The sequence below is a fragment of the Chlorocebus sabaeus genome, chromosome 11 (genome assembly GCF_047675955.1).
Source record: "Chlorocebus sabaeus isolate Y175 chromosome 11, mChlSab1.0.hap1, whole genome shotgun sequence".
Taxonomy (NCBI): Eukaryota; Metazoa; Chordata; class Mammalia; order Primates; family Cercopithecidae; genus Chlorocebus; species Chlorocebus sabaeus.
The window spans coordinates 22779786-22791733 of record NC_132914.1 but is presented as its reverse complement, the minus strand read 5'-3'; the positions used below and the strand labels follow the sequence as shown (position 1 = coordinate 22791733).

The following is an 11948-nucleotide window of genomic DNA, read 5'->3' as shown; positions in this document are numbered from 1 at the left end:
TTTATTAACTAAAGCATTGTAATACATTGCAATGGCAACAAGCAGCAAATTTGCTGCATAAAATTTCCCTTAGAAGAAAGTTCAGTGAAGTGCAATAAACCCTACAGATCTGACTCATCACTAGCTTCTATGTCTAGCACATAGTACGTGCTCTAATAAATCTTTGCAGAACACATGAAAACTTTTTTCTTACTTTTTTGAAATGCAGCAGCACTATCATTTTTAAAAAATATGACAAATTGGGAGAAATGTGTCATATATGAAGCAGGACTAGTACCCTCTTATTAAACATTTGATTAGTATCCTATTATTAAACATTTACACAAATGATAAACTTCATTAAGACCCATGAGATACACAAGTATGTGAACAAACTGCCCCAAAAGAGAGGATACAAAGATTTATCAACACTGGGGAAACGTTGAACGTGAATAACAGAATTGAATATTACCTGTCAAGTTATTTTTTTTTTTATTTTTTTATTTTGAAACGGAGTCTCGCTGTCTCCTAGGAGTGCAGTGGCGTGATCTCAGCTCACTGCAAGCTCCACCTCCCGGGTTCACGCCATTCTCCTGCCTCAGCCTCCCGAGTAGCTGGAGCGACAGGCGCCCACCGCCACGCCCGGCTAATTTTTTGTATTTTTAGTAGAGACGGGGTTTCACCGTGTTAGCCAGGATGGTCTCGATCTCCTGACCTCGTGATCCGCCTCGGCCTCCCAAAGTGCTGGGATTACAGGCATGAGCCACTGCGTCCGGCCAAAATATTTTTTTTTAAATAAAAAATAGCAATATTCAACACTGGTTTGAGTGTAAGTGTAATTGATCATCTCATACAATTTGTGGAACTTAATACGAACTTTATACACTGGCGATTTTGCATTCTGTATTGACAGCCTTAAAAATATCTACCACTTTTGGTCCTGTGATTATTTTTCAGATAATTTATCTTAAAAAATTACTTGTTAGAAAGAAAAAGAGTTTGTGAAAAAAGGTCATCATATGATCACAGATATTAGTAAAATTGGGCAAATGCATGTCAAACAATGGGAAAATGTATTTATGGTATAGCCTTTCAATGGAATATTATATAGCCATTTAAATTATTTTAAAAATTATTCTATATTTATTTAAATTATTTACCTTTATTGTCCCATTAAACAGAAGAAGAAGCTGATACACAGGGGGATTATGCGATTTATTCAGTCACTGAACTAACTAGCAGGATGAGCTATCAAGCAGGCTGCCTTCCTAGTCCACACTCTTAATCAATGCACCATACCGCCTGTGTTTGTTAAAACATAACAAAAATGTTTTCAGTAGTTTTATGGGTGTATGTGCACAGGTGTATCTGTGGGGGGCTCCTTGATCTCCTCTGTACGCTTTCACATCTTCCAAAGTTTCTACAATAAGCGTGATTTTTAAACATCATTGTAAATGACCTTAATGAATTGTAATAGTCTTTTTAAATCCCCAGGTAAACTTCATTTTGTGTAGTCACACTCAGAGTTTTCATCTTGGGATTATCAGCACCCTCTATTTCCAGTTGTCTCACCGCGGACGCCCTGGGGAGCCTGTGGCTCCGCGTCCAGCTTGCTCACCCGGTCTCCCTGGGCTCCGTCCGTAGTACCAGTATCCTCACTGTTGAAGTGCGCGCTCTAATTTCCCCGCGCCGCTGCAGACAGCTCCCGGGTACAGTTATCAAGCGTTCAAAGGCCACAGGAACGGAGTCTTCGGACCCTCCCAGGTTTCTGCCCCATGTGGCCTCGCAGATCCCTGGCGGCGCAGGGTTCAAGTCCCAGCCGCTGGCGCAGGCCAGGCACTCACCCGGAAACGCAGCGACTTCCCAAGAGTGGGGCGCCCGCGGAGAAATCCCCTGGGATCGGCAGGGCTGGAGTCGGCCTGCGCCCACTACGTCGCAGAGGCCAGGAGGCCACCGGTGTTTAGAGTTCAGATCTGGGAACCAGCGCCAGCAGCCCGCGGTCCTGCAGCGGCGCCCCTTGAGGACGGCACGCGGAGCCTCGGGGGCAGCAGTCCGCCCGGCTGACCATCCGTTATTAGAATAGGACAGTTCCTGAAAACAATGCTTATCTCAAGCTGACTCAAAACTGGCTGTTGAGAAAATCCAGTGTTAATTAAAGAGGGTTGTCGGGGACAAAATTCACGGCTTGTGTTTTGCGGGGGAGTGGTTGTGGGGTGATCGTAATATAAACACGTTATCTCGAGAGTTAATTACGTCTCTGGTTGGAAACAGGAGAAGAGGGTGACTGTGCAGTCCATGGGAACCAGCGTCTCACTTTCGGGGACCGTGGGCAAGGGTCGCCATTCGATAGCGCGGCGGCTGGTCCACCAGGGAAACCAAGTTTTCTACGTCGCCGGGGAAAAGTGGAAAATTAGACTTGAACCAGCCTTGCTCCTGTGAGACATTCGTGTATTCATAGCCCAGCAGTGGGTGCCTCTATCTAGAATGAGCCCTTCATTTCCCGGATCCGTTCAGGGGGAAGCAGCGAAACCCCCAAATCCGCTTCCTTACGTGGCTAATAAAAGTGTGCTTACATAGCATGGAAAAACAAAACAAAACAAAACAAAAAAAAAAAAACGAAACAAAGAAACGAGAATACCTTGAGTGTTTTGACGTTTGAAAGCCCGACTCCGGAGAATCATGGAATCATATTCCAAGTTTCAGTGTCTAATGAAGTTTAGGGGACGCCTATTACTTGGGTTTGTAAAATCGCGGCGTAGCGCGCGCCCCAAGTCAAAGCTGAGCAGAGCAGGGATGGGGAGGGTCTCCGGCCCCAGGCGCTGCGCGCGGGGCTTCTGCCCAGTTTCCTGCCTCACAGTCGCGGTGTCCGCCCCGGCCCAGAGCAGTTTGTGCAATTTGGAAACTCGATAGGAGGCAGCAGCTGGTCTCCCACCACCCTAAAAATAATCCGCTCCGGCGCACTGCGTGCTTCGCCTAGGGGAGGAAAACTGTCATCGGAGTAAGTGAATCCGTGTCTTTTACGTGAATGCCATTTAAACATTTTTAGGAATAACTGTAAGCTGTCGATTTTGAGCTAACATTTCTGCTACCCAAAAACGCCCTCGCACTCTGTCGCACTCTCTCGGCACTTAGCTTTCGCGATCGCTATTTCTAGAATTAAGGGAAGAGGCCCGGCTGGAGAAGAGAAGGAGTGGGGATCAGGTTTCCAGTTTTACTTCAAAACTGCGGGCTCCTACTCAAATCAACTGGAAACAGTGAAAGGAGTTATTATTAGGAGTTATTATTGCTGCCTTTCTTGTATACAATTCTTGTTTTGTTCAAGAATTAGTTTTCTGTCTGCTTAATTTTTGTTGCTCTTTGCTTTTTTTAGGAGTTCTGCGTCCGGGTTTGAAATTTACATCTTAAGACAGTGTAGGAAGTCGGTGTTTTGAAGGTAGCTCAAGTGCACGGGCAGGGATTTGAAGCAGCGTGAAGCTATTGCCCGAGGTATTTATTTTTTACTTTATTTGTTCAGTTTGGGATTTTTTTTAAAAAAAATCCCATTGCAGTATCTGTCTAAGGAATACCTACTGAGTAATTTCAACATTTCTTTTGGTGTGGGATGGGACTTCACAGCCACTGAAGAGTAATTGGGTGGATTCAGATCAGACACTAAATCAGAAGTCAGTGGTGATTTTTGCAGTGATTTTCCTACTTGGATCTGTCATAGTTATAGCCATTGTAGCTAGCTAACTAGCTATACATTCTCTAGTTCTTATTTCATGAACTAGGGACTGAATAGCTTCAAAGAAGTGATTACAGCATTTGTTTTTGCAAGCGATGTCTATCCTGAAAATGCTCTAGATGATGATAAAGCCCTAAGTTCTTTAAAATGTCCTGTTTCTCTTTTATAACATAATTTGGTTAATCTCTAAACGATTAAAGAATGAATCCTTTTATATGTAAGAATGAAAACTTTTATTTAAGTTTAGCATGTTTTCTCTAGCTGTTTCCAGCATTTTAAGCTCTCTGCAATTGCTATTCGACCAGAACTAATGCTTCCGGCTAGGTGAACAGGAAGGACGGCAAGTTTTCACTTGCTTTACTTGTAGTCTATTTCCAAAGGATAGGGCTGGCCAAAATAAATGGTGTGTCTTATATACCTCAACACTTAAATGTGTTTTTAGAATTAAATCAGACAACTACTGTTCCTCTCTTGCAGAGGAACCAACAGACTGGATAGGTCAGGTATTACATTCACCAACTAAATCCAAAATGTATATGTCCTAGATGTGTGGAATTTCGTATAATGAATTTCAAAGAATAAGAACACTGAGGGTGCGATTCTTGCCATGAAATCGTAAGTTAGATAATTAAGAGTATTTCCATTTTATGTTTTCTGCTCCGCAGACATACATTAGAAGCAAAATTTCACTTCGATCTTTGTTTTTAAAGTTTATACAGTGAAGTTCTCCAACTCTATCAACTCTCATAAGCAACTGAACACATTTCAATGGCTTATGCTTCTGGAAAGGAAAACATTATATCTCCCCATCTGCCCTCCCTTCTCTCTCCCTCCTTGATGCTTGGGCCTCCATCAGTACTCAGCTGAATCTAAACAACTCCAGAAGGGGTGGAGCTGAAGGATGTCAGGTGACGGAGTTTAGCCATCAAGAACAGCGATTTATACCCTTCCCCAAACATTCCCAATTGAACCTGGTGTCTGGGAGGGAAACATTAAATGACAATTGGAAATTTAAGAATTAGAAACGTGGATTGAATAAAATGCCCTTGATAAACATAATAATTATCAATATATCAGCAATAAGTTTACTGCCTCCCTCTTTTTGTCCATGTTGGGTTGTAATGGAGGATGGCTGTTAGAATGTGCCATACGGACTCTGGATGTTGGATAAGGAGACTACAGGTTAAAGGGAAAGGATAAACGAGCAGTCAAATGAAAAGGTGAAAGGACACCTGCGGCAAAGTAATGGACAGGTTCAGAGCTGGCCGGAAATGTGAAGTTAGAGTTTATGGCAGACAGAAAAATCATTCTAAAGCGTTTACTTTACCAACTTCAAGTTTACAACTTTGTATGATTATATCATTGCCTATTTTCCTATCTTTTAGATCATATACCCCTACAATATACCCACAGCTACTGAGACTACTATAATCTGATTTATATATTCTAAAACTACAGGCACTGTTTCTGACATGCACCATTGGATTCCTAGTAACTAGCGCGTGGTTAGCATCAGTAAGTGTTTTTACAGTTAATTAGTTAATAGCATAGAGTTCCAGATATCTAGTGTATGTCTGAAAATGTTCTTAAATTTTTCAGGTGATTGTACTTTTCTGAGATTTTCTTTCCAGTTACACACAACATTTATCCAAAGGCGATTTAATTGGTAGATTTCAGGATTGATTAAACATCAAGCAAGCAATGCTTATAGCTAATGAAGGGTATAATTTGCAAAGCTGCAGGTTATACTTTAGCATCGACCTCAATGATACTAGTTTATAAATGTGGCCAACTGGAATATTATAATTTTGGATAATGTTATAAAAGTTGCTAAACATTATTTTCTAGTTTGTGCAAGGAAAGTTTATATATGTCTTTCAATTAAGACTAGGCTTTAAGTTTCCTTTTTATCATTTCTACTAAATAAAGGAAGTAGTCTAAAAAATTTCATTACTAGCTATTAGTTTTTAATTTTGTTTTTGTCTGTCTTTGCCAGAAATATACCTAACATACACTATAAATTAATAACTTCCATTTTGCTGTTGTTTAAAAACTTCAAGTCCCTTTTATTCTTTTATCCAGATTAAAACCTTACTAGCTTGTAAGAATTTACCAAGTGTATAATTTAACCTTGAGGTTTTAAAGATACAACTTTTTTAAAAAAAGATGGGGGACAGACTCAACTAGGGAGCATATCAATTATTTATTATAAAAAGAGCTTATCAGGAACAACATGTGAGAGGCATTCTGTATAAGTATTTAAGATTGTAAATACACAGACTCTTTAGCTGAGGTATTCATATAATGCTTTATACAACCTTTGCTTGAAATTTGATTTCTCTAATAATTTACCTACCATTGACAACCTTTTCTGTATAACGCTCTGTTTTTCCTAGGAAGAGTATTGTTTGTGACCATTGCTAAATCAATTATCAATGAAAGGAAAGAAAGAAAAGGTACTATGCTAGTTAAGAAAATTTTTGCCAGCCTTTAGTAATGCAACTCAGAATCCAGTGTGACATAAATATAGAAAGGAAACTAGGTCTAGTGAGGTTAAAATCTTAAATTGCTTCTTGGTTTAAAGAATAGATACGATACTTTCTTTAAAAAGCAGGTTGGAGGTTGTGTAATACAGTGGAAAGAAATAGTTTATAAGTCAGACATTTGGGTGTGGGCTTGGCTGCTCTACTGGTTGGCAAGTTACTGAACTTATCTGGACCTCAGTATCCTCCACTGTAAAAGATGAATAACACCACTAGTGTTACAAGCTTGTTCTGAGGATTTAAGATACGCAAAGTGCCCAGAATTTAAATAAGTAGTAGGCATTATAAAATAAGTTTTCAGAATGTTAAAGCTTTTCCTGGAATTTCACAGCAGTATTTTGATGGAGCAGACCTTTGCTCATCTCCCATCTGTTTCGACACAGCAATAATAGAGAACCATTTAACATGTAAGTGAGAGCATGTCACTCCTCTGCCCCAGAAACCGCAGTGGCCCACTTCACTAAGAGTAGAAGCCACAGTCCTGACAATGACTTACAAAGCACGGTGCGACCTTGTCCTCTGTTTCCTCTCTAAACTCATCTACTTCTACTCATGGAGTACCAATTTCCAATTAAAAGACATTCTGCGTTTCAAACTTGAGTAGAGTGTATTTCATGTGAGAATATTCTAACTATGGAATCTGAGTAGTTTCATTGACTTGTCATTTGAGTTAGGTTTAATTCATCTTGAGCATTTGATTTTTAGTATTCTTCAGGGAAAGACCGATTACTCTTAGCCATTACTGCAGGCACACTGGTCTCTGTATATTAGTATTTCCCACAACTAGTGAAATGTTTCAGGAAACTCTGTCACAGTTTACTGAACAACTTTAGTTGTTTATTAGTACATTTTCAGTGAGTATGGGAAAATATTTGAAATTATATCATTTTGACTTTTTAGTCATTGGTTCAATTTTTTTCCTTCTTTTTCTTAATATAGACCATTTTTGTTCTTTGAAAGCATTTTAGTCAGACACTCATTTGCGGTATTACTATAGGTAGATATTAATTATAAACATTTTCCACATGAAAGCATTTTTCTCTGGAAGTAAAAGCTATGGAAAAGAAGATCTCATAGAACGTATAAGGCCTTTATAGGAAACTTTCAAGTTGCTTTGGCACAGTTTCTTATTTCCTCAGCTATCAAAATAAAAGGGATTGATTTTATGATAAGGCCTCCTATTCAAGGCTATAATTTTATGAACATGAGTTTACTAATAAGCAGATTTTTCTTTCTCATTTCTCTCCCTTTTAGAGTAAACCATATAAGAAGAAATGAGCCTTTCATTTTGTGGTAACAACATTTCTTCATATAATATTAATGATGGTGTATTACAAAATTCCTGCTTTGTGGATGCCCTCAACCTGGTCCCACATGTCTTTCTGTTGTTTATCACTTTTCCAATATTGTTTATTGGTAAGTAATCTAGTGTCCTATGTTATACCACTTGATGTTTATATATCTCACTAATGGCTGAGATTTGGGATAATGTTGACTTAATTTCTCTAACATGGAAGCTGATGGCTGTGAGAAATGAACAAGCAAGTATTTTGTATTTTTCAAACATAAATTTTTGACAGGTGATCTTCCATAGGTGAAATTGAGGTCACATGCTTGCTTAGGAATGGCCTTCAGGTAGCAGCAGCAGTTTTTTAAAAAGAAGGAAAGAGAAATACATGAGATAGATCTACAGCATTTGTTGAGCACTAATTTTGGGTTAGGTAAAGGGAATGGAAAATGAATAAAAGAGTACTTGCCTTCAGGGAATAGTCCAGTGGGGCAGATGTGTTAAAGTCATGAGAAATGACTATGCCACATTGTAAGTCTGTTTACAAGTACAGGAACAAATTAACCTGCTGAAACAACTCACTCTTTGGAGGTGGTGGGGAAGATAGTGAGTGACATGTTTGGGGAATTGGAAGATGCCAAGCATGCAAGTTACAGTGGCAGTGATGAGGTTGTGTTTTATGTAGAAAGAGGACATTCACAAAGTATTTGGAAAGAAGTTAATAATACAGTTTTGTCTTATTTTACAGTTTACATATGTACAAAATCTGATAATTAAGGGCAATTATGAATAATTTGTATAACTTACCCAAACAGACCCTTTAACTTTTTAAAAATTATGAAGTATTTTGATACATAAAATGATGGAGATTAATAGAATAAAAATCCTTTGAGCCTATCAATGCTCACCTAAAGAATATAGAAGTAAGAATGAAAGGGCCTGTCTCTGCACACCATTTTCTGGTCTTGTTACTCTTTCCATATCCTATGTTCCTATCTTTTCACAGAGGCAACCAGTATTTTGAGTTAATTGTGCTTAAGTTTTTCATGCATGATATTTTTCCAATTAAATAAGTGAAAAAGTTTTCAGATGCATTTTCTTAAGAAAACTAGCAAATTTTAATGATCTGCTTTAAGGGAATGTTTGAAAATCATTCATATGCTTTTATTTATTCATTTAGCAAATATCAATTGAGAGGATACTATGTGCTTGGCATTATTCTAAGAGGGATTAAAGAACTCATCATATGGTGTATACACAGGACAACATAACTCTTGGTACATAGTTACGTTAAACAAATGTACAGATGCTAAATATATTGAGACCAGAGTGGCCATATGTAGAAACATCAGTCATTGTTTATGTAGTATTATTTGTAGGTCATGAAGAATGCCCTTTGGCCAAAAGTAGAAAAATTCCTTTTTTAACTGTAATTCCACAATTAATAATTCCCCAATTATTGACATCTGGTTAACTTTTTGAGAGCAAAAACCGTGACATTCCATTCTGTATCCCTAGCATCCAGCACAGAGGCTGGCACCAGGGTATTTGAATAGAATAAAATTGGAGGAGACATTGTTAAAGGGAAATAGAAAAAATTCAGACTTTTTATTTATGACGTTGGCTACTTGAATTAGTGAGGGATCACAAATCAATCTTAAAAAACTATCAGGTACTAGGAAAATCATAAAGTTGCAAAAAAAAGACATAGAACTTGCCTATGGGAGTTTACAGCATAAGTCCTAGTAGAATATATTAAAAATAACTAACCTTCCAATGATGAATGAATTGAAAACAACTAAGACATGAATACTCATTTCAAATAAAAGGGGCATCTGCTGCCTCTACAGAAATTCTTTCCTGCAATATTTCAAGCACAAACCCCCATTCATTCTTGAAGTAGGTGGGGCTTTTTTTCTACAGTCAAAAAATGAGAAAAAAGGGGACAAAAGGAGACAAAAGTGGCGCCTCCTAGTACACCACATATGAACTAGTATTACTCTACATAGTAACTAAACTATAGAGTAGTTTAGGGAGGAAACCATCAGAATTTTACTAACATATAATCTTGAATTGTTTTCTTCAGTGGCAAGCTAAGGGCGGACCTATAATGGTTTTGAGCCTACTTAAAAGCTCACCATCAAGAACTTTAGCTTTCTTTGAGAAAAGTGTCAGTACTGCTTGTTGAATAACAGTGCCTGCCTAGTCATACATAACAATTTTTCTCATATGATGTGCATATGATTAAGAGTTGACTCAACTAATGAGTCCCATATTTTGTAACCAAATATGTCTTTCCTTGATTTGTCCCCTTGTAGATTTCATGTCTTCAAAGATTTTCTACAGTAAATTTCATGTATTATCATCAATTTATTTCCTTTTGAATTAATCAGAAAGCTGTCAGGAAGAGCTTCCAATTAGCATGAGGTAGAACCATGTTGTCATCCAGAGTTGGTATTATTCCTGAGTAATGCCACAAATGTTGATGTGTTAGCCTTGGTAGTCTTATAAAGGTTAATTGTAATTTTTTTTTAACAACGAAAATAGACTAGGATTTCCATTGCTACTCTAGAAAGTATTAAGGTTTCAGGACCTCCCCTTAAAGCTTACCATAATTTAAATTATTTTTATTACAGTTGAGCCTTTGGTTTATGTCTTTTTTTTTTTTTTTTTTACTTTTCTCTTTATTCCAGGGTGGGGGAGCCAAAGCTCAAAAGTACAAATTCACCACAACACATGGCTTCATTTTCCGGGACATAACCTGAGATGGATTCTTACATTCGCTCTCCTGTTTGTGCATGTCTGTGAAATAGCAGAAGGCATTGTTTCAGACTCGTAAGTGATCTAACTTTAATAATACCACTGCAATATACCAGCCGGTATATTGATTACACAAGTTCACATCTTTGTAACTTGTGCTCATACATATACTTTATATTTTTTGCTCTCTGATCCATGTAGCTCTTGCAGGAAGTTCTTAGGTCTTTTTGAACTTTTTAATGTTAAAAATAGGTATAAATTGAAAGATTGTCTACATTTACACATAGGTCTAATAGCTTTATACTTGTGTTAATATATTAATCATTTCTCAGATGTTTCCATTTATTTTTTAAAGAAGCAAAGATAGATGAGTCAGGATGAATGAGTCTGAGAATCAGTGAGGATAGAGCTATAAATTGATGCAAAGCACAAACTGTTTTAAAATCAAGATTTGTAATAAAATCCATTTTTTTAAACTTTTAAGTTCAGGGGTACAAGTGCATGTTTATTATACAGGTAAACTTGCATCACGGAGGTTTGTTGTACAGATTATTTCATCACCCAGGTATTAATCCTAGTACCCATTAGTTGTTTTTCCTGATCCTCTCCGTCCTCCCACCCTCCACTCTCTGAAAAGCCCCAATGTGTGTTGTTTCCCTGTGTCCATGTGTTCTCATCATTTAGCTCCCACTTATAAGTGAGCACATGTGGTATTTGGTTTTCTGTTCCTGTGTTAGTTTGCTAAGAATAATGGCCTCCAGCTCCATCCATGTCCCTGCAAAGGATATGATGTTGTCGATTTTTTCTGGCTGCATAGTATTCCATAGTGTATACGTACCACATTTTCTTTATGCAGTCTATCACTGATAGACTTTTAAGTTGATTCCATGCCTTTGCTATTGTGAATAGTGCTGCAATGAACATATGCACGCATGTATATGTCTTTATAATAGAATAATTTATAGTCCCATTACCCAATAATGAGATTGCTGGATCAAATGGTATTTTTGTTTTCTGGTCTTTGAGGAATCATCACACTGTCTTCTACAACGGCTAACCTAATTTGCATTCCAACAAACAGTGTATAAGTATTCCATTTTCTCCACAATCTCACCAACATCTGTTATTTTTTGACTTCTTAATTGTAGCCATTTGACTGGTGTGAGATGGTATCTCGTTGTGGTTTTTATTTGCATTTCTCTAATGATCAAGGATGTTGAGCTTTTTTTTCATGATTGTTGGCCACGTATGTGTCTTCTTTTGAAAAGTGTCTGTTCATGTCCTTTGCCCACTTTTATATGTTGTTGTTTGTTTTTTTCTTATAAATTTATTTAGTTCCTTATAGATGCTGGATATTACATCTTTGTTGGATGCATAGTTTGCAAAACATTCCTCCCATTTGTCTTTTTACTCTGTTGATAGTTTCTTTTGCTGTGCAGGAGCTCTTTAGTTTAATTAGGTCCCATTTGTCAATTTTTGCTTTTGTTGTGATTGTTTTTGGCATCTTTGTCATGGAATCTTTGTTCATACCTATGTCCTGAATGGTATTGCCTAGGTTGTCTTCCAGGGTTTTATAGTTTTGAAAATTCATATTTTTAAAGGAATTTTGTTATTTTTATAAAATAAGAATAACATTAGGTTATACTAATAATAG

At 37.5% G+C, this 11948-nt stretch overlaps 1 protein-coding gene across 1 annotated transcript in view; it reads left to right on the top strand.

Annotated features, from left to right (window-relative positions):
* Positions 1–2829: 2829 nt before the first annotated feature.
* ABCC9 (ATP binding cassette subfamily C member 9) overlaps positions 2830–11948 on the top strand; it is a 139546-nt gene continuing 130427 nt past the window's right edge. The window contains exons 1-4 of the mRNA XM_007967878.3: positions 2830–2977; positions 3350–3465; positions 7501–7662; positions 10228–10369. Coding sequence (XP_007966069.2) covers positions 7521–7662; positions 10228–10369 — 284 coding nt within the window. The 5' untranslated portion in view covers positions 2830–2977; positions 3350–3465; positions 7501–7520. The remainder of the gene's footprint in view (positions 2978–3349; positions 3466–7500; positions 7663–10227; positions 10370–11948) is intronic.